The sequence below is a fragment of the Gobio gobio genome (genome assembly GCF_949357685.1).
Source record: "Gobio gobio genome assembly, chromosome: 23".
Classification (NCBI taxonomy): Eukaryota; Metazoa; Chordata; class Actinopteri; order Cypriniformes; family Gobionidae; genus Gobio; species Gobio gobio.
Window position 1 is genome coordinate 19,246,430 of NC_137119.1, and position 23,355 is coordinate 19,269,784.

The 23,355-nt window shown below is 39.2% G+C and overlaps 1 protein-coding gene across 5 annotated transcripts in view; it reads right to left on the reverse strand.

Annotated features, from left to right (window-relative positions):
• The window catches only part of kiaa1217 (KIAA1217 ortholog), a 194,197-nt gene that overhangs the window by 7,724 nt on the left and 163,118 nt on the right, over window positions 1–23,355 (reverse strand). For 4 of the 5 annotated variants that reach the window (XM_079805501.1, XM_079805499.1, XM_079805502.1 and 1 more), the window contains 10 exons: window positions 15,037–15,788; window positions 13,674–13,778; window positions 13,298–13,347; window positions 11,101–11,264; window positions 10,041–10,216; window positions 7,495–7,631; window positions 5,780–5,927; window positions 3,440–3,875; window positions 2,713–2,938; window positions 2,341–2,636 (listed from right to left, as the gene is read on the reverse strand). In XM_079805501.1, the coding sequence (XP_079661627.1) occupies window positions 2,341–2,636; window positions 2,713–2,938; window positions 3,440–3,875; window positions 5,780–5,927; window positions 7,495–7,631; window positions 10,041–10,216; window positions 11,101–11,264; window positions 13,298–13,347; window positions 13,674–13,778; window positions 15,037–15,788 (2,490 nt within the window). The remainder of the gene's footprint in view (window positions 1–2,340; window positions 2,637–2,712; window positions 2,939–3,439; window positions 3,876–5,779; window positions 5,928–7,494; window positions 7,632–10,040; window positions 10,217–11,100; window positions 11,265–13,297; window positions 13,348–13,673; window positions 13,779–15,036; window positions 15,789–23,355) is intronic. The other variant, XM_079805500.1, reaches the window with a different exon arrangement.

A 23,355-nucleotide genomic window follows, 5' to 3' on the forward strand; every position in this document is an offset into this window, starting at 1 on the left:
ATTATTTTTTTTAAATATAATACAAAATTGTAATTGTATTTAATATTATTATTTGTCATAACTCTCCCCACCAGCGTACAAAAAAAAAAAGTTGCCAGCCACCGCCTTGTCTTTTAGATTGAACATTGGTCTGGGGAGTCTGCTCTGCATTTTCTACTGCACAAAAGGCATGATCAACAGCATAGTTCAAATGACTCTGTACGCAATTGGATAATCCTTCAGCCAATCAGACCACAAGAGGCGTGATCAACTCTATCTAGCTTCTCTATCCGTCATTGTGTTAAACCCGCCATAGCGCGTCAGGTGGATAAGCCGGTTTGTGATTGGTCCCCGCAAATTTGTAACAGAAGCAGGATAAAAATATGTGGCCGATTCTCACGAAACCATTAAAACACCACGGCACTAATGATTTTAAATATAAAATGTGTAATATAGTAATATTAAAAAGCATCAGAATAAAGACAATATTGATCTCTACCTTGCACAATGTGTGATTTCAACATAAGCAATGTGTCCGGCTGTGTTTGAACGTGTGTTATGTTGTAATTTAAACAAATTAACATAAAAATATTTTGTTTTACTAGATTATATCAGATGGCAGAAAAATTATTTTACTGAATATTCATGTATAATAATAATGAAGAAAAATTTGAAAAATTTGAAAAATTATGTTTCCATGCCTGATGTTCTCATCCTCCGCAACACTTTTTGAGGACTGTTTAAGCGCACATACAGAATTTAAATAAAGTTTGATTTTGAGTGACCGAGCACATGGACCAGTTACTTCAAGATGGCTACCAGGTAAGATCATCTCTTTATATCTCTCCAGTTAAATGTTAAATATCCTCTTGTCATAAAGTTTACTCTGCATTTCGATAATCATTACCGAAACAGGTAGTTTTCTACATTTCGAAAATTGTTAGATTTACAATTTTTTATGAAAATGTGCTTTATTAAAGTCTAATTATATGCACTGAGCTTTTCTGTTGTTAGCAAAACATACTGAGGTACCTCATCCTCCGCAACACCATTCTCATATACCACAACCATTTAATGGCAGTTGCGGTAAAGAGAACTTCTGTTTCGGAAATGAGAATTTAAGCATATTGTTTATTACTTTAAAATATCTCTTATTAATTTAATTACAATTTTAAATTTAATAACTGTTGATATTTTACTTTATGATGTTTCATTGTAGACAGTCAGCAAGTAAGAAAAAAAAAAAGCTTTAGCAAAGGCCAGTTTGACAAAGTTCAGGGAGAAATTATACAGCAACCCAGAACTGCTCGAGGAGTACAGAAGGAAGGAGAGAGAGAGGTTAGGTTTGAAGATGCAGCAGGTGTAATTAGCAAAACACACACACACACACACACACACACACACACACACACACACACACACACACACACACACACACACACACACACACACACACACACACACACACACACACACACACACACACACACACACACACACACACACACACACACACACACACACACACACACACACAGCCCTTTAGCCTATAACAGGCCTTTGGTGCTGGATTGAGTGTATTGTTCATAGTATACTGTGGAAAATTCCACCACACTTGCAGGTTTTGTGACTCTTAAAGTGACAGCAGCCTAATACATTTGCTGCACTCTGTCATTAATATTAACTAAAAACAAACTTCAGTTGTTTAAATTGTTAATAATTTTGTTAAAACAGCTCAAAGCTGTACTAGACACAACACCATCTAGTGAGGAAGATGATCACTTCAGCTTATTCAAGTTATTGAATAATAACAGCCATTCAGGTAAATGTCCCAGCAAAAAAAAAAAATCGCATTTTGTCATATTTATTTTAAAAGTTGACCGAACTTTCAAATATAGAAGTCAACATTAAAAAGACGTACATTTATAGTTAATTTAGTAGGAACAACTTCTGTACAGGTTTCCAGCCTGAGCTGCATGGCGAAATCATTTCAGAACGATGATCAAAACATACATGGAGTAGATCGAGTCTATCAACAACCCTAATGCTTGTACAGTCCTATACCTCGCCCCTGGGTCGACATTTCATTCATTAACAATCAGGCAGTTTTGATTTGATATGCTGTTTAATGTTGATGATCACGATATTTTACATATGCATTTGATTACATATGATATAGCTTGTTTCTGCATGTTCTTCGCATGTGTTTTGATCAGGAGATTCAGTACTCTTTCAGAAGATGTGTAATAGCGTCCCCTACCGTGTAACAGCGAAAACACAGAAAGCCAGAAATTTCCGTCAATGGCGGGGAAAGAGTTAAGACAAAGTAAAAAATAATCTGTCCTGTGAATATATTTGTACCGTAACAGACTCCTTCCTGCTGGTGTAAATGACCTCTCCAGAGCGTGTGGTGGTCATCCCAGTGTTGGTGGCGTAGTTTCGTCGTGGTGGGGGTGGAGGAGGGGACTTGTTGACTTTCTCTGTGGTCTGAAGCTTCACTTTTTCCTGAGACTTACTCTGTCTTTCTAGGTTGGATTTGATGGATAGGCTGGGTTTAAGAGGTCTCTCCAAGGCTGGCTTAACTGGCTTCTCCAGAGGCTTGGGAGGTTTCTCTGGAGCAGTCTTAATAGGTTTCACAGAGTTTGGCTGATTGTCATCTGCAAAAAGAAAAAAATAAGCATAAACATCGCCAAATAGTAGTCTCGAGCACTAACATGTATTTAGGTCTCTTACTTTGTTCTGTTGGGGCGGCTGTAGGTTCATTTTTTTCTAGCACCTCCTCCAGGGAGTCAGGAAGCACTGCAGGAGGAGCAGGGAAGCCCTCAGGTTCGCTGGGAACCTCAAGGTTTGGTATACCTCTCAGCATGTTGGCTTCTGCTTCCTGGAGCATCCGCTCAAACTCCTGCCCATCATAATGACCCATCTTCTGCTTCTTCTCCTCCCATTCTTTCTCTGCAGCCTGAAGATACCAAACAAAATATTAAGTAAACAAGAGAACGCACATTTTCACCCAAAGGCCATGATATACTTCAATTGAAATTGAAGAACTACTGGTGTGACATAATTCCGAACAAAATTAGGGCACATCTAAATTTGTTTAGAGTTTGTTTGTGACTGTGCCTGGTAAACTTTGACGTGAAAATATTCTCTGGTTAATTTCTTCTGTTCATTTTGGTGAGGTTAGATGCAAGTAAAACATGAACACCATGGAAAGCTGTTTTATAGCAAAACTGAAGCTGCTAGCTTTAACGTGATATATTGTATAAAGTGTAATATACTATAAAAACAACGTGACTTGACTGGAGTGCCGAATTTCAGAGCTTGTGCAAACATATCCACATCGCTATGATGCTATTTTGTTATTGAGAGAAAAGCATGCAGCACATATTTACATAATCACCTAAACGGCCCTCGAACAAAATACATTTTGTTGCTTTTCATTTCAATGCACAATACTCACCTCTATTGACACAGCCCTGTTCTTTTTCTTGCTGTGGTTTGCGTGGATCTCCTCAATAAAAAAGTTTGGAGAATGACCTTTACTATGAATGTCATTAGCAGAGACTCCATTACTGCTGTTATTTGGTATTTGTGTCAGCTCAAGTGAAGGTTTTTTGAGCTGTTTGGTAGGTGAAGGTGTAGACTCTCGTCTCTGTGCAGCAGGGGGAATGGGTGAAGGTGCTATTGATTTCTGGGATTGTTGTGAGGCTACAGGAGAGGCCTGGGCATGGTGGATCACCATAGGGCTTGACGTCATAACCTCTGACCTCACTATGGAGCTCTGAGGTATGACCGAGGCAGGCTCAATCGACTCAACGATGGACGATTCTGCTTTTTCAGAGGCAGATGTCGAGGGAACAGGGTCAGAGGGGTTCAGCAGACTATCTGTGGCACACCTAGGGAACAAATAATAGTTGAAACAGAAATCAATTAGGAAAACATTCAGAATAATTTTTATGATTTCTATAATATTTTGAAAGATTAAAAGCAATATTTTTTAAACCTGATTTTCTCTGGTTTTTAAGAACATTGCTCAACATTGATTCAATATTCTGTTTGAACAAACAATGGAAGTCAGTGTATCTGATAGTCCTATTAGTAATAGACATGACTATTATAAGTCTTATACTAGTTATAAAAATATTATATAAAAATAAATATACATTTTAATATTTTAAAAAAATTAAAAAGGAGAAAAAATTACTTTAATTTAATTAAAATGTATAAAATTATATTAAAAAGAAAAAAGAAGAAAACGAAAGTCATAATGTAATTTAATTAAAATATAAACGAAAAAAAAGAAGAAATATTTAAAAAGAAAAAAGAAAGGGAAAAAAGTAGCCTGGATGCCAGCCGAACTTAGCCCCGCCCACAACTTTTGACGGGGAAGTTCGGTCTGGACTTAATCCGTTGTGGAGCAACTATGCCCAAACAGAAGCTGTTCGGACCAATTAAATTGTCAGGGTGGGCTTTAGATGATGATGGACAGATGATAAACAGTAACGTAATCATCCACGTCACCAAAGAGCGCTTGGGTTGAATTCGTTCTAATCCTAAGTGGAGAACTTGTTTGTATATGCATTCACCTTCACTATTTCTCTCAGAAATTATGATTGTGTTGGTAAGTACTCTGTGTATCCTTAAATTCTTTTTTACAACACCGACAAAGATCGTTAAGATTCTACTTCTTCCAGCGTGCGCACAGACAGGGTTGCCAGGTTTTCACAACAAAACCCGCCCAATTGCTATTCAAAACTAGCCCAAAACAAGTCCAATAACTTCCCGGGGGGTAAAAAATGGCGTTTGGGGGGTAAAATGTGTGTTTTTTTGGCAGGGTTGCCTGCTAAAATTCGCATTCCTGGGTCTGAATATCACATAATTGGAGTCTCTTCAACCCGGGAACATGGAAAAACAGCCCACCGGAAAACAACGGACTTGGCAACAATGTGTGCAGTTGAGTTCTGTTGACATTTGACAACTAACATTATGCGTCGCTCCGTTGCTCTGATCGGTTGTAGGTCTTTCCTGGTTCGGTTCAAACATGCCCCATAATCACAGCCCAACTGAGCAGTATCAGACTCATATTCTGACTAGAATTGAGTATGACAACGTCAGGCTAGGAAAAAAATTAATAAGAACAGAATAAAAAAAAAGGGTAGAAAAAAAATTGTCAAAGTAATTTAATTTAAATGACTTTAAGCACTCAAGCTTTTGCCAGATTTTTGCTCAGCAGATGACGAAACAGGTGAAAACCACCCAGAACAGTTTCGCAACCACCTATCAACACCCTAGCAACCACTCAGAACACTTTAGCAACCACATACAAAAACTGTGGCAAAGACCGACAGCACCCTAGCTTTGTGCCGATAAAATTTTCACACACCTTTTCATCTGGAAGTGTAAAAATCTGTTTAGTTTTGCAATTACACACAGCGGCTTTAAGATAAAACACTATTTTCTAGAGTGCTGGTAATTTTCATTACATTTTCGCATTCATAAAACGGCAACAGGCTTGAGTCTGATCAGGTCTGACATGAGGGAGAGAGGAAGTGTCTAGTAGCAGATGCTCCAGACCTCTCCTCTGTCTAAACCTATACAGAGTCTCTGCTCACGCATTATTACTATATGAAGGAGAGATGCAGAACAGAAGCTGCATATACATTTTCATAACACTCTGGCTGGACGAATACGTGGCTAGAATTAGAAGGTGTATAGGTCAATAAAGTTTGTCATAAAGTCTTTTATAAACCGCAATCTTGTTTTATTCACAAGTGAAATGTCTGTCTCAATCGGTTTGTACCTGCGAAGGGTGCCGAGTGTGTCCGTGAGGGTTCGGACTCTCTTCAGCATGCTGTCGAGTTTGTGGGGCTCTTCTTTAAGGAACTTTACGGCCTCCACCTCCACCCTGAGCACTGCTCGCATGCGGGCCTGAAGGGCTGGAAACTCTCCTGCAAGATATTCAAAAAAAGATGCTTTGTTATTAATCTGAGTGTCATCATCAGCCAGGAAACTGCCTGACATTTAAACCTGTTTCTGCATGGGAGGTTTTTCCCTGGAGGTGTGAAATGTGAGTTTATTCTGTATAAAGATTACATTATTGCACTGTAAGCAAGTGACAAACAGTTGTCAAGTGACAAACAGTTTCCGTATTGCATCACAAGTCAAGTCTTGTTGTATCTGTTACCTACAAAGCTGAGATCTTTATTGTGGTCAATCTATCTCAATGCACACCTCTAGGGACACAGCTGGCCCACAGGTTTTGCAGGTTGCATTACTTTAACATGTGCGTGCAGGTCTAACACCTGAGAACATTCAACTTCCTGTAACTAAGGAAGCCACTGAAACATTTTGAACAACAAGAAAACCAAGTCCTTACCACAAATTTCCACCAGTTACTAGGGCTGTAACGATTTGACCAAAAATAAAAACCTTGATTAATTGAACATTTTACCTCGATTACGATTAATGAACGATTATTTTTCTTTTTTGCTTTTTGCTTTACATTTTTTGCCCTCATAAGGTTTTTGAGTAAGTTCCTGATAAGGTTTTTACTGTAAATATTTTCTACTATTAAAGGTGGAATTTTTTTTTTTCTAATGAAAAAGTGCATTTCTTTAAAATACTTGAAGGAAACGGTTTACTTTCAGCAGTTATTGTCTATGGGGCAGATTTCTGCTTGTTGTCCATCTCTATTCTTTATAAAGCTGTGGTTTGTACTTATTTCAAAAGGTATTCAAATATATGCCTATGGTTGAGTTTCTAAGCTACTTTAGTGACTTTACTTTAGTCCCAGGACGGCGTTGACACTGCGTTTCTGCGCTGCTCTCTGCGCGCGATCTTCACGAGAATCTTCACTTCTGTCTGAGTGTTTGTTTGTCACAATATATCAGGCATTAGTTCAACATAATACACATCTGATGGTCGAAAATCGCTTTAATGTTCAAACTGGAAACACCTACAGGCATTAAAACACATACAAATGACAAAGCTTTGTGTGGACGCAGGTGAAAGAGGTCTGTTTTCAGGGCGCGCGCGCGCGTTGTCAGAGACGCGACACGGCCCGGCTCTCTGTGTCACAGAAAAAAGCTGAGCACTGAACCGATAAGTTTTCCGTATTGTTGTTTTTGAATAGTGCACAATCGCTTTAAATGTTCAAGCCTTTAAACGCATTTACATGACAAACTTTATGAGGGCTAAAGTGAAAGCGATCTGGCTTTGGTGCTTGCGCGCGTCGTCTCTGTGTGTGTGTGGCAGCGGGTAGGCTATAAGAACGGCAATTAACTTACCTGTATAAACTGTGTAAAACATGCAGTTACTATAGTGATTCTGGGCATCTATAAACAAAGATAACTGCTCCTGCATCTCTCTGTGTGCCTGCAAACTGCACTTGATGTGACTGACGGAGCGGAGTCACGTGACTAAAACCGATTATTTTTCGATTAATCGTACAGCCTTACCAGTTACTATACAAAATACTTACTATACTTTACTATACTCTTTCAATGGATGATTTACCTTTCAGTCCAGCCAGGTTCTCGCCCACCTTCCTCAGGCTGACAGCTCCCTCCTCTACCTCCTTCAGCATCACGGCTCTCTGAGACACAGCCGGGCTGGATTCAGTCCTCAGAGTCTCCACATACTGCTCCAGATCCCTACCCACAAATAGCAACACAAATATGCTCATATTTTCACTGATGAGCCAATCCATCCACATCAATTCATGTTTTTGTCATAATTGAAATTCAAGCCAGTGAAAATGGAAATGACACTGTTGTGACACCAGAGGGCAGTGTAGATGTCTTTTTATACTCCTGACATGTTTGCCATCCAGCCTTAAACCAGAATTTAAGAAAAGGAAGGGGGAATTGATGTATTTGATGGCAATTTATTGAGTGTTATTACATTGTGGCCACTATGATTTGCTTAGATGGATGTTTATATCAGTGGTTCTCAGTTGTCTAACACAATATTCAAATGTCCCTATGACAATACTGTTTGTTTTCTAACGTTTTATTAAAGTGACCCAATAATTAAAGGTTCCTAATTTTATTCTGGAGGTCTCCTACAATAGGATTTTCTCATAATATACATTGCAGCATCACATATGGAAGCTTGTTTCAGCCACAGAATAAACTAGTAAAAAAAGGTAATTGCGACTTTTATCTCACAATTCTGACTTTTTTTTCCCCAGAATTGCGAGTTTATACCTCGCAAATCTGACTTTATACCATGCAATTGCTAGATATAAAGTCAGAATTGTGATATATGAACTCACAATTGTGAGATAAAAAGTCGCAGTTTTTCTTTTAAAATGTTTTATTCTGTGGCGGAAACAATCTTCCATAATCACCTCTTTTCACACAGTGTCTGAAACAATTTGCTAAAGGATTTGGATTTGCTTTCGCAGCGTAGAAAACAATAGGTGTGTTCGACATTGGATGCAACCGATTGGCGAAAGTAGGAGCAGGAGCTACAATCGGACACTTTCTGCTTCCCGCAGTGACGCTCGCGCTGTGTTTGCATACTTTATCACAGCTGAAGTGAAATAAATACAATATCTGTCAAATACACAGATGTGTCAGAGACATTATTGTCATGTAATACTTTAAGCACTGCTTAATACAGCATGTTTGTACAAGAATAAAGTTCAACAAATAAGCCTACACTATCAATGAAGTGGGGTCTACGTTTTTTATCAGATTTATATTGACAATATAACATTGCGACTACACGAAAGGAGGTTTTACTGTTATAAAAACTGATTTGTGAGCATTAGTGGAACTGAAGGTTTTAGAATAGACGCGAAACACACGTGATCGCTGTCATGCGGTGAATCTGGCCAATCATGGAACAGCTGTGTCGTCATCAGAGTCCGTGCAGCCTCTTTAGAGAAACTGCATCGAATGTATTACCCGACTGCTCTCAAATCGCTCTCGTGGTACTTTGATGCCATACGTCACTGTCATGTGGTGTCGGTGCTGTCTCAAGTTGGACATCATTTCTAACCTTCATGCACTGCTTCAAGTCAGACGCCGATCAGTCTGTGCATCGCTGCATCAAGTCGAACAAGCCCAATGTCTCCTCGACATGTCTACAACTCAAACCAAACTCTTGCAGGCCTCAGCTACAACTACAGTGTTTGTGGGTGGGTCAAAGTAGACATTGTAGACATACCAAGACCAAGACATAGCATGTCAAAGTAGACATAGCATAATGAAGACCACAGGCTGGCATTATGCAAATTTGTTACAAACCTACGTAGGTAAGTGCAGGAAATAAGACTGGAATTACTGACAATTCGTTTCAGGCAATTCAGAATCAGTTCTTTTTTTGGGGGGGAGATGCTTTACTGTATGTTGGAACTCCTAAGAGCTAATTAGCTAGTTTTCACTCCCATTTGGCACTTAGTGAGTGTTCATGTTGGACCTTGTTATTATAAGTACAAACACTAACAAAGGAATAAAATATAATGCTGAAGTGTCATGTAAGCAGTTTTAACACTAACAGTTTTAATTGGTCTGCACTAGTTGTTTGTAATTTTAAAAAACAGATTTTGTTATTATGGTGCATTCTGGTAGATGCATGATATTTGTTTTTGTTTTTTTACAGTTTATGTTTTGATAGGAGAAAATGCTGCTTTAATGCCACATTCCTCAGCTGCCACACGTGTAAAAGTCAAACTGTCCTTGTTGGCTCAACATTTCCCTTCTCACAGGCACCCAGAGACCTCTGCTGACTGGGCACTGGCATAAAACCAAGGAAAACAGAGTGTTAATGCAGCTCCTGATCTCTGGCTGGCGTTAATTCCCACTGAGTTCTGTTTCGAATGTTTAGAGCTTTCTGGAGTACACGCTTGTTAACCAGCTAAATTAAAGTGGGATTTAATTAAGGTTTACGTGCAGCAGGGATATAATGAGTTAAAAGAGGGGCTTGTAATGAATCGTCTAAGGAATGATTGAGAATAAAAGGCATTTGTTTGCCCACAGGAAAGTGAATTTCAGAGAGAGAGAGAGAGAGAGAGAGAGAGAGAGAGAGAGAGTGTGTGTGTGTGTGTGTCGTACCCAAGCTGTGTGAGAACTCTTTCCTGCATGCCGAGATATCGATGTCTCTCTTCCTCCATTACCGTCCTCTGTTTCTGTGTCGGATCGTCCTGTCGTCTCAGTATTTCAGCCAGCTTCACACTGATCTCTTGCTCTGCACGCTTTATCTGAGCACGCACACACTCCTGATTCTGAAGCTGAAACACACACATAACCATTTACTACAGCATACACTATCATTCAAAAGTTTAGGGTCTGTAAGATTTTCTAAATGTTTTGTTTTTGAAAAACGTCTCTTAGGCTCACCAAGGCTGCATTTTATTCAAAATTGTGAAATATTAATACAATTTAAAATGACTTTCTATTTTAATATATTTAAAAATGTAAATGTGATGCAAAGCTGAATTTTTCCATTACACCAGTCTTCTGTCACATGATCCTCCAGAAATCAGAAATTGTGCTGCTTCATATATTTGTAGAAAATGATAAATTTTTTTCTTCCAGGATTCTTTGATGAATAGAAAATTCAACAGAACAGCATTTATATAGAAACCTTTGTAACATTATAAAAGTCTTTACTGTCCCTTTTGATCAATTTAATGCATCCTTCCTTGGTGAATAAAAGTATTAGTGTCTTTTTTTTTTTTAATGGAACCATTTTTGAATGGTAGTGTATAATGATTTAATGTAAAAACTATAAAAATAGATTTTTTTAAAAATCTAAATGTAAAGAAAAAATAAATTATTTCATGATTTATCAGTACACATTATTTTAACCTGTTTTTTTAACATTTACTTTCAGCTGTTATATAAAAGCCAGCGCAAGTGAATCAAAATATTTTCACAAATCAAAATCAAAATTTTCACACTCAATGAAATCCTAATGGCTAAAATGAATTCCCTCCATAAATTATTTTGCATTGAATATTAAGTTGTACTCGTAAATGTATCACATTACACTAGTTAAATGAATTATGAATGTTGTTTCATGTTATCTTCAACATAAATATAAACACTAAGACACCTGTTGAACAAAATACACAGATTTCTCATTATACTAAATGATTAGCACTTTTATTACCTGTAGTTGTCTGATATGTTGCAGTTGGAGGCGGAGCTCAGAGACGTTCCTCCTGAACAGGTGAAGGTTAACATGCAAGGGGGCGGGGCCTAGAGGTGGTGTAGGGGCGGGGCTACGCTCAGGAGGTGCTGCAGCAACTTTTAGAGCTAATACTGGAGAACCTCCTAAACAAAGCATAAAAACACACAAAAAAAACAAGACCTATGAAATATGTAATATTTCATGGCCTATGTGGTAAAAAGGCGCCAAAGTCAAACTGTGCTCTCAAACTTATGTGTGGGACAGTTATGCAGACGGGTTTCTGGAAATATTGTGGCAATACAAGTTTTATATATTTAAAAAGTAAACATTTAAAAAGGGACTTTAATCTTTGTGTAGTTCAAGAAATTATGGCTTTAATCATTTTGAGTACTTAAACAAATATATATTCACATACACTATATTGTCAAAAGTTTTGGGACGCCTGCCTTCACATGCACATGAACTTTAATGACATCCCATTCTTAATCCGTAGGGTTTAATATGGAGTTGGCCCACCCTTTGCAGCGATAACAACTCTTCTGGGAAGGCTTTCCACAAGGTTTAGGAGTGTGTTTATGGGAATTTTTGAGCATTCTTCTAGAAGCCCATTTGTGAGGTCAGGCACTGATGTTGGACGAGAAGGCCTGGCTCGCAGTTTCCGCTCTAATTCATCCCAAAGGTGTTCTGTCGGGTTGATGTCAGGACTCAAGGCCAGTCAAGTTCCTCCACACCAAACTCGCTCATCCATGTCTTTATGGACCTTGCTTTGTGCACTGGTGTGCAGTCATGTTGGAACAGGAAGTGGCCATCCCCAAACTGTTCCCACAAAGTTGGGAGCATGAAATTGTCCAAAATGTCTAGGTATGCTGAAGCATTAAGAGTTATTTTCACTGGAACTAAGGGACCAAGCCCAACCCCTGATAAACAACCCCACACCATAATCCCCCCTCCACCAAACTTTACACTTGGCACAATGCAGTCAGGGAAGGACGGTTTTCCTGGCAACCGCCAAACCCAGACTCGTTCATCGGATTGCCAGACAGAGAAGTGTGATTCGTCACTCCAGAGAACACGTCTCCAGTGGCGGTGTGCTTTACACCACTGCATCCGACGCTTTGCATTGCACTTTGTGATGTAAGGCTTGGATGCAACTGCTCAGCCATGGAACCCATTCCATGAAGCTCTCTACGCACTGTTCTTGAGCTAATCTGGAGGCCACATGAAGTTTAGAGGTCTGTAGCTATTGACTCCGACTTCTGCGCACTATGCACCTCAGTATGCACTGACATCGCTCTGTGATTTTACATGGCCTACCACTTCGTGGCTGAGTTGCTATTGTTCCCACTTTGTTATAATGCCACAACAGTTGACCGTAGAATATTCAGAAGTGAGGACTTATTGCACAGGTGACAACCTATCACGGTACTACGCTTGAATTCACAGAGCTCCTGAGAGCGACCCATTCTTTCACAAATGTTTGTAGAAGCAGTCATGCCTAGGTGCTTGATTTTATACACCTGTAGCCATGGAATTGATTGGAACTGATTTCAATGATTTGGAGGGGTGTCCCAATACTTTTAGCAATATAGTGTATATTGGCCCTAAGCTTAAGGAAATGTGATATTTGTTGTTGTACCCATATTTGACCAGAACATATGGCAAGATTACATTTCAAATTCGACTGAGCACAACTGATAAACAAAATAAAGCAATTCAGGTGAGTTTTTGCAAAAGTACATATTTATGTGCGTGCGCAAGACATAGTAGACATGTTTGTTCTTTTGTGGCTTATGCTGTCTGAGTGACTCGCTCTCTGTGCTCACGGCAGTGTGTATATTTGTGGAAAGAGTGGTAGAAATTGTGGCAGGCAGCATTTCTGAGTGACAGATGAATGGGAGATGTAGAATTGTTGGGATGCCCTCACAGCCACTGCATTACAATCGGCTGCTGTGAGAGCCACCATACACACACACACACACACACACACACACACACACACACACACACACACACACACACACACACACACACACACACACACACACACACACACACACACACACACACACACACACACACACACACACACACACACACACACACACACACACACACACACACACAAACAAACAGATGGGGTCTGGGGGTCTGGGAGGGATGAAAAGAAGGAAATTACCTGTGCTAGATGTGCTGTGAGCCGGTGATCCGGACTTTACTGGTTTCTCGCTGGAAAAATGTAAAAGATATCAAATGACTAAATGTACATATGCAAACATTTACACACAGAGATAAAATTACTGTACAAAACACTTGAAGTTAGTCTTTGTTACAGTGGCACAGTCATTGCCATTCATACAGACATCGGTTACAGTGAGGATGAGTAGTCAATTTAGTTCATGCACAGTTAGTAGTCTTCTTACCCAACAAGTCTGACCCAGTGTCTGATTACCACCACCAATAATCCATTATAGCCCTCCTATTTTCTTTTCCTATTTGATTTGGGAAACGTTGTGGTATTCTGGGAACTACATTACCCAGCCTGCCCTGCTTACCTGGGGTGTTCCTTGTTGCCGTTAGTGCTGTGGCTCTTTAAGAGAGCATGCTGCACAAGACCAGTCAGACTGGCTATTTGCTCCTCCATGGCCTTCATTCTCTCTCTGCAGAGAGATAGAGCATATCGCACTCTTACTACTGATGGGGTGTGTGTGGGGGTGGACGAGGGGTAAGCACATTGAAATAACAGTGGGACTATGTACCTCATGAGATGGCTCAGTAATCTAAGGCTTTTTACGCTAATGCTCCATCAATAAAAAGACAGTTCTGTTTTTAAATGCTGTTTATGAAAGCTAATGTTGAAAACAGCACAACTGAAATGTTTCTTGAGCATCAAATCAGCAAAGGATCATGTGACACTGAAAATTCAGCTTTGCCATCAAAGGAATAAATAACATTTGAAAATGGGTATCTTAAAGCGTAATAATTCATAACATTACTGGTTTACTGCATGTTTGATCAAATAAATGCAACCTTGGTGCACATAAGAAATCATTAAAAAATCTAACCGACCACAAACTTTAATGGTAGTGTATGCTGCCATTCATAACATGGGAATCTTGTGTAATTGCACAGATAAAACAACTTGAAGTAAAAATATATACTCTTGGAAATATATTCACCGCATTTAAATTACAAATTACTTCCTTAAACGATTCAAGGTTTCTTTTAACTGCAAAAAGAATTAAGTATGATCTGGACTCCTGTACAAATAAACACAAAACATTAAAAGCATTAACTTATCACACCAAATGATTGTCACACCAAATACATATATGTAAATTAAACTCTCATTATGTTTATGGGTACAATTTGAACACCAAACCCCAATTCCCATAAGACTTCCCATTGGCCTTTTCTGTGCCAATGCACACACTGTTCAAACCACTATTTCTTTGCTTTTCAAGATAATGTTAGAAACGCCTGGCCTGCATGTGCTCTGCTCTGTAAAAACAGTCCAGCATGTTGACTCTGTGTATTGACTGTTCTCTACTAGCAAGTACATCGCCAAGCACAATAAATCTGACTTACAGGGCACATACAAGCATAAAGGCTATTATTAAGTCCACTTAACCAACACAGTAAAACAAAGCTGACTGAACTATGGTTCAAAGTCTTTTTGTGAGTTACGTAATGCTATATACTTGAACATACACCCAGCTAAATTACTGATATGACGGCTGCTAGTATTTAGATGAGACATTGTCGATGTGTTTTGGATGCAGTTAGGGAATGGCATAATGCAGTGGAAGACAACATACTGATGCAGAGTTAGAATATGAACATGTAATGGATGCTAATGTATCCTGTTAGTAATTTCCATGCTCAGATATCCCTGTTTGCTGTTCAAGATTGACTCACCGTGTCTGAGGGTCTGCTGAGGGGGCCAGAGGATTGTGAACCTGAAGATCCGGGGTGGCCGGGGACCCCATGCCACCCCTTGTCTTTACCATGGTATCCATTGTAATAGGAGATTCCTTCCTAAATGATTGTCTGACAGGTGAGGCCCTCTCCAGAGTCATGGAACTCTGTGGTTGGCCTGTGTGAATGTCCATCATTCGCATCTCACCCATCCGGTGTGGGGAAGAGGGTGGGGTTTTGGAGCCGAGCATAGGAAGCTGACTATCCGTGTACTTCCTACTTTTCTGACGGAAGAGTGGATGATGGTCCGGGGGCTCCATAGGAACGCCGGGGTTACTGTAAGAGCGTATGGTGGTGCGGTGGTAGGCGTGGTCTACTGTGTCAGGGGGCAGGGCCTGGTGATGTAACATATAAGGGTCAGCATAATGACTTTCGGCTCGGGCGGGAAGCGACATGCTCTTCGCAGCTACGTCCTCGTCAGGTTTGACGTCGCGCCGCTCGAGGATGGCGCTCGGGCAGGGGGAGGATGCGCGGGCGGGTGCGGGGAGTGTGTGTCCGACTCGCTCACGTGGCATTGTGGCAACCCCACCGCCTGAGGCGCGTGGACCGAAGGGAATACGAGACGGAGAGGGTGGCATCGCATGAGGTGTGGTAGGGGACATGGAGCCCTGCATGTGGGGTGGAGGAGGACCCATCGGTGGCTGCCGGAGAGGATGACCATCCCGTCCAGCATACATCATCTCCCTGTGAACCTGAATGAGAGAGAGAACATAAGATTTCACATTAAAATAGAGTAAAACATTTCAACAGGGAAAAAAAAAACATTTCAGCAGGGAAAATAAGAGATATGTTCAAAATATTATACAAAAAAATGTATACAAAATATAAATTGTATTGGGTAATATATGGCCACAAGTTGGCTTATGCACCCCCGACAAAATCGAAACAATTATGAACTTAAGAACTTTGGAAAATCATATGCAAATTATATTTCTGACCATATTTCTACATATAGTAATAAACAAGTATGAAATCATTAAAAAAAAGATCATTAGAGAAAATATACACTAAAGTACACTTACATGGTTCGAAATCAGTGTTAATACTAAAATAACACTGTTTTAGTATTAACATTTATTACTATGGTATTTTTTTAAATTTTTCAATATTTTTTATATTTTCAACTTTTATTTAAATTTTAGTTTGTCTCAGTAATGTCTTAGTAATTTTGTCATTGTATTATTATTTTTTGTCTATTTAGCTTTCATTCATTTTATTTCAGTTTTAGTTTTAGCAATTTTAGTACTTCAACTTATTTTATTTGAGTTAGTTGACAGGGCAACGTTTCTAATTTTCATTTAAGTTTTTCATCCAAAATGTATATTTTATTTTAGCTTTATTTCAATTAGAGAACACAATTTTTAATAATTTTAGTTAACAACAACACCACTGTTGAATACACATAAAAACGAGGGTCCATGTGATCTTCAAAGTTCCAGTTTAGTCTAGAAAGGCTTTTCTGTTCAGCCATCACAGTGAGAAAGGAGTGTTACATTCCCATCTCACATGTGAAATGAAAGGGCAGAGAGAAGTCAAAGAAAGAAAGACTGAGAGACCATAGTATTCATGGTTTAAAGAAAAAAAAAACTTCTTCTTGGATCAAATAATATGTCATTGTTCTCCGGCTAAATTCAGAGCACCTGTAACCTTTTTTAACAGGCAGCACGCATGGGCAGCCTGATCTGACCTGACCACCCAAGAAGGTCCCACAGAGTAGACTAATCACACTAATACGCTTCAGATGTAAGCTTATATTTTGGAGGAAAAAAAAGTATGTGTGTGTTTGTGCATCGAGACAAGTAGTCATAGTAGTTCATATACATCCCACAATGTAATTAAAAGGAAATAGCGGGTATAGTATCACATAAAACAGATGTCTGCATCTATTGAACAATGCTACTGTTTACCACAATCTACTACAAGCAAAAGATGGATTGATAAGGTACTGATAAACTGCCATTTAATTCAGAAAAAATTAGTAAATGCAACAGACAGAGAACAGGAAAAAAACAACATAGTATGATTAAGACAACTTACAAATAATTCTTCAGTTGTATCTGCATCTGGTAAGTAACTGAGTGCAGCAAAAAGTAAAAGAAAATAGTAAGCTTTTTAAACTCTTCAAGTATGACCTGAGCAGATAAAAGATTTCCGATCAGCCCCAGAATGCAGAACTTCATGCCTGAGGATACAAGACAGACAAACTCTGATGTATCGGTCTCCAAACTTAGCAAGAGGAGCAACAGGAAAAACCATATGACTTGACAGATGAAAAGAATTCAGAGAAAACTGGTTCAGAGTGAAACTAGATGTGTTCCTTTTTCGGTGCATTAAATGACAGAGAAACAAAAAAGTCATTCAGACTTTTTCATCACCTCCGGCCCAATTTCATTTAGCACAAAACCTGTTTTTTTCTCTTTTTTTTAATCAGTAACTCGTTTAAAGCAAAAGTACCAAATCAAATCAGGCTCCATTTGAATTATGATGCCACCTTATGAAGGCAGAAGAGAGCAAAGCAGTTTGAAACAGAGCTAATGTCTGACTATGTCTGGCTAATCCAAAAATAGAAAACAAACAAAGTGGAGGTATACAAAAGAAACAGGAAAGAACGCTCTTTTAAGCCAAAGAGATTTGTAAAATAATAGAAAGAGGACAGAATGATGTTCCTTGGCCTCGAAGCGTCGCCCTGTCTCTCTGTATCTGAAACAATGAGAGCTTTGTGCAGGGGTGAGTCAGCGCTCAGGCTACACCCAAAACAGGTGAGACTTCCAAGTCTTTATCTGCTTCAGGACACCAGCATGCTTTTCTGCAACATCCTATCACCATGATGGTGAAACTTATAAATAAATACGGAATTCACTCATTGAGTTTACCGCTTTACACACACACACACACAAATATATATATGTGTGTGTGTGTGTGTGTGTGTGTGTGTGTGTGTGTGTGTGTGTGTGTGTGTGTGTGTGTGTGTGTGTGTGTGTGTGTGTGTGTGTGTGTGTGTGTGTGTGTGTGTGTGTGTGTGTGTGTGTGTGTGTGAAAGAGAAAGGACACCCTATTGAATTATATGGTTTTATGTATCAGGACATAAAAAAATATCATCTGGTCCTTGGCAGGTCTTAAAATTAGGTAAATACCACCTCAGATGAACAACAACACATTACATATTTTACAATGTCATTATTTATTTAACAAAAACTAGGCCAAAATGGAAAACGCCATGTGTGACAAACAGTACAGTCTTACTGCTTCCATAGGAATTAAGAGGGTGAGTAGCAGTCAGGTGCTGCTAATCAAATGTTTTTGATTAATTGGTCATTAGCAAGTGTGATCACCTCTATAAAAGCAGAAGTTTTGTAAGTTCAGGTGTGTGTTAACACAATGCCATGGAGGAAAGACATACGGCCATTTCCAAACAATCTGAAGTCCATCATTCTACAGTGAGGAAGATTATTCACAAGTGGAAAACATTCAATACAGTTGCCAGTCTTCCCAGGAGGAGACGTTCCAGTAAATTCACCCCAAGGTCAAACTGTGCACTGCTTAGAAAAACTGCAAAAAAAAGAGCTACATCTCAGACTCTACAGGCCTCAGTTAACGTGTTAAATGTTAAAGTTCATGACCGTGCATTTAAAAAAAGACTGGACAAGTATGTTTTTCAGCCACAGGACCTGGGCACCTTAGAGTCATTGAATCGACCATGAACTCCTCTGTATCCAAAGTATTCTAGAGCCATAATGAGAGGCCATCTGTCATGGCCTGAGTCATGCAACAGAACAATGATCTCAAGCATACCAGCAAATCTACAACAGAATGGCTGAAAAAGAAAAGAATCAAGGTGTTGCACTGGCCCCGTCAAAATCCAGACCTCAACCCGACTGAAAGGTTGTGGCAGGCCTTAAGAGAGCTGTGCATGAACAAATGCCCGCAGACCTCAAAGAACTGAAGCAATGTTGTAAAGAAAAGTGGGCCAACATTCCTCCAGAACGATGTGAGAGACTGATACCGTCATGAAAACGATTCCTTCAACTTATTGCTGCTAAAGGTGGCTCTACAAGCAATTGAATCATAGGGTGTACTTAGTTTGTCACACATGGCTTTTCCATTTTGGCTTTATTTTTGTTAAAAAAATAATGACAGTAAAAAACGGTAGATTTGCTAGATTTTCAGCAGCCAAAAGGTCAGTCTTCAGTGTCAGATGATTCTCCACAATTCAATATTTGTTGATTTTCTGCTCAAAAACATTACTTATTATTATGAATGTTGAAAAGAGTTGTGCTACTTAATGTTTATGGAAATAAAAAAAATAAAAAAAAATGAATAGAAAGTTCTAAAGAATTCTGTTCTTTTGAACATTCTATTTATCAAATAATTATTTTTTAAACTTAAATTTGAAATTTGAACTAAAATGTGTGTATACACACGCGCGCACACAAACGCACACAAACACGCACACACACACACAGACATTCATCAGCCCACCGGTTATAGAGAGCAGATTATGTTAGTTGGAGTTTAATACACTGGGAGGCATACAGTCATCTCCAGATGTTACCTGAGCAACACTATCTGAATAACATGAAAGTTCTTGCCTGTCTCAACCTCTCCGGGTTCTCATCTCTTCATTTTCTCTCTGCATTACCTTAAAAGGTAGAGAATTTAGCTGGAGGAAGGTTGACATGAAACATTAAACCTGTGATAAATAAAGAAATCAAAAGATGACGGAATGAGAACATTTGGTTTGAGTTTGGCCCAAGAGGGATTAAAGACATATTTTGATGCCCCTTTTTTCCACTCATTTTCTGCTCCTCTTTTTCCAAGATAAAATACCACAAGGTCATGTTGAAAACCTATGACCAGACAAAACACACCATTACTCTTGACACAGACCTGCGCTATGATCAATTTTAGATTTACCCAAAATCATATTAGATGCCAAAAAAAAAAATACACTGCAGTCGGTCACTTTAGATGTTGTTTTTGGCCAGAATAATCTGCAAACAGGACAAAACTTCATGCAGACAGTCAAAAGGTCTGGCTAAGTGAGACTAGTTTGACCATACGTTCCTAGCAGAGAGCTGAATTCAGCAAACTGCATTGGTTTTTATGGGTCTGTTTCAAATTAACAGTCGTCTGTAAACTGTGGTCAGTCACGCTGCACAATAATCTGCTTTCTGTTTTAACAGCGGTTGCATACGTGTGAGCAGATGTGTGTGCATGTAGGTAGCACGGATACACACAGATTCAAACTGTATATACACTGTTACAACAATCCCATTTAAATCACTTCAATAAAATATATGCTGATTTTATTCAACAAAGACACTTGTGTTACATACAAACATTCAAAGGCAAGAAACAGCTACACAGAAAGATTTACATTCATAGGTTTTTGGCATATTACTTTACCAAATTTCTACATATTTCACAAGGAACTGTGTCATTATTTCTTATCGCTGAAATTAATGATGGAGAAGAATGCCTTTTATATCTGTAATTTAATAGTTTAACTAAAACTTGCAGAAAACGCCTAGTTGCCCCGTTTTTTCTGTATTTATTTATATACATTTTAGGTAACACTTTATTTTACAGTGTCCTTGTTACATATGTTACATGTGCTTACCTTAGTAATAACAGTAAATTATGCATAATTACATGCATATATATATATATATTACTCAGTACTTAAATATATAATTACACTGTAACAATGACACCATAAAATAAAGTGTAACCTAATTTTATGTTTTATTTATTCTGATTCTATTTATTTTTTGTCTTGTTTTATTATGCTTTTCTGTTGTCTGGCAAGGAAATATTCAATATTATGCCAGTCCAATATGTTTGTTAACTTTCCACTCATAAATTCTTGCATAATGATGGGCCTATCAAGTATGCTATCAACAGGAAGTTATGACAATGATCAATACTCTTTCTTCTTCTTCTCTCTCTCTCTCTCTCTCTCTCTCTCTCTTTCTCTCTCTCTCTCTCTCTCTCTCTCTCTCTCTCTCTCTCTGTCACAGACAGAAATGGTGTGTTTAAACAGGTGCAGGGCTTATTTGATCTGTTAAGTCTGTCTGAGTATCTCCATGCCTGCTTGAACTGAGACTGGCTAATCATGTGTTTCTGTGTGTGTGTGTGTGTTTGTGTGTGTGTTCGCTCATGCACATGTATGTGTGTATGTGTACTTCAGTATAATCACTGGATGAAAGCATAATGGATCTCTTGTCCCCTAATAGTTACAATAAGAACAACTGTGGTCAAAACATCAGAGTGTGTGTTTGTGCATGGCCTTCATCACGTGTGTGCGTTCTGGCCTCAAACCAAGCTTGATTGCCATATTTGAATTACTGAAACAAACACAATTATACTGGGAGATTTGCAGGCAATCCTCCCTACTGGATATATTTCCCTGTTTACACAATATGTCGTTTAGCCTGTCACGCCTGACAAAGACGAGTAAATAAACCATTAATCACGTGTCTTATTATGTTACATATTCACTAATAATTATGTCCTAAAGTTTTCATTGGCATATTGATTCATGCTCAGGTTTCATGTGAATAAACCACTGTTTATGGATGTCCACTGCTGTGTGTTGATATTGAATGTTTCCTTTTTCCACAAAGGGGGAAAATAGAAATAGCAGTATGAATCTCATGCATGGGCGTTGGAAGCAAAATACATGTGGGTGGGTCCTCTCTCAGGAAATGTTTACTGAAGTAGATGCCATTTACATTAAGTACAAATATACTGCGTTGTTTACTAAATGTCTGGTTGGGCCAGACAAAATTACAGAAATCACTGAACCATTTAGGAGTGGCAATAGTGTAGGGGTAAGACGCATAGCATGAAGTTTTGGCGCGAATCGACCAAAGCTTCAAATCTGCCTTTTGCCGAACTAGCTCCACTGCCTTTTCCCATCACATATCAGATTGGAAAGGCATTTATAAATTGGAAATAAAGCGTCTAAACATGTGTTTAATAATAAGTGTTTATCTGTTAGGGGTAGGTGAACAGACGTGCTGAATTAGAGACGATAAAAGTGAGTGGGTCCAATATCATTGGTGGTAACACACATACAATGGTTCCGATGCCCATGCTCTCATGTGACATGAAACTTATACGATCTCCTTCTTTGAAACAAACCAATTAGAGTCTCATCTCCCATGCTTGCACCATGGCGGATTCATTGTTTACATGGCGCCATTTGCAAGCGGAAATACTTCTGCTTTTGCAGAGAGGAATCCTTTTATTTTTAATATTTAAAAATGTTTGTGTGCTGCTGTGTGTTCCCTGTGTGTAATAAGCAGAGTGTACGTGCGTTGTGCATCCACCTATAGGCGCATATTACTAACGCGCCCTTTAAATCACACAAAAAATACTTCGCTATTGACTTTAGACCAGGTTTTTGTTGGTCAATGGCGCAGATGTTTTTAGTTGCCTCAAAATAGCAACACGCCAACAATGTGCCTGAACACACCTCGTTCCCTTTCGAAAGGGAACTCTCGCTGCGTCTAGCTGACGCTATGGGGAACGCCCTCGGCGTGACTGGTGTCTGAAGCTACTATCGAATCACGGCAAAGTTTTTGACCGACGTCAGCCCATGACGTCATCAACGTGCGACCCGGAAGTATAAAAGGGCGCCGTGCCAACACATACACATCTTTCTCGTCTTCAGGGACTGTCTGTTTGAACTGCTATACGAGTTAAGGTAAAACAAATTCAATTATTAATACACACGAGTGTGTATTTACTGCCTGGGATCAAGAGCATGCACAGTCAAGTTAAAAAAAAAAACATTTGAAGTTGTTTGTGTGTGAGTGTGAGCGGTTTTCAATCTGAGATCGCTCCACTCTAGTCTGGCTTTTTTCCTGAGGGAAGAAAGTTTGGCATCTGGGACTGGATGATGCTGTCCCGCTCAAGCTGAGGCTGAGCGTTGGCATACATCATGGGTTCTCAGATGCAGCTCGCCGATCGTCGCGACGATCTGGCGGTTAACGAGACTAAACAGCAAGTGCTCTTAGGGATGGCTGGTGAGAGTGGTATGAATCCTCTCAGCCACCCTGACCGTGTATGCTGAGCTGATGAATGTTATGGAACGTACTGCAGGCAGGCTGCGGCTGCCATGTTGGCGCGTTAGAGGAGAGATCGCTCGTGGTAGATTGCACAATCGTTTTCTCCTTGGCCATAAACCATCAGCTCAGATGAGCCTTCCATTCCTTCTTGATCTTCTTACAGAGATCGAGAGGGCATGGAAGA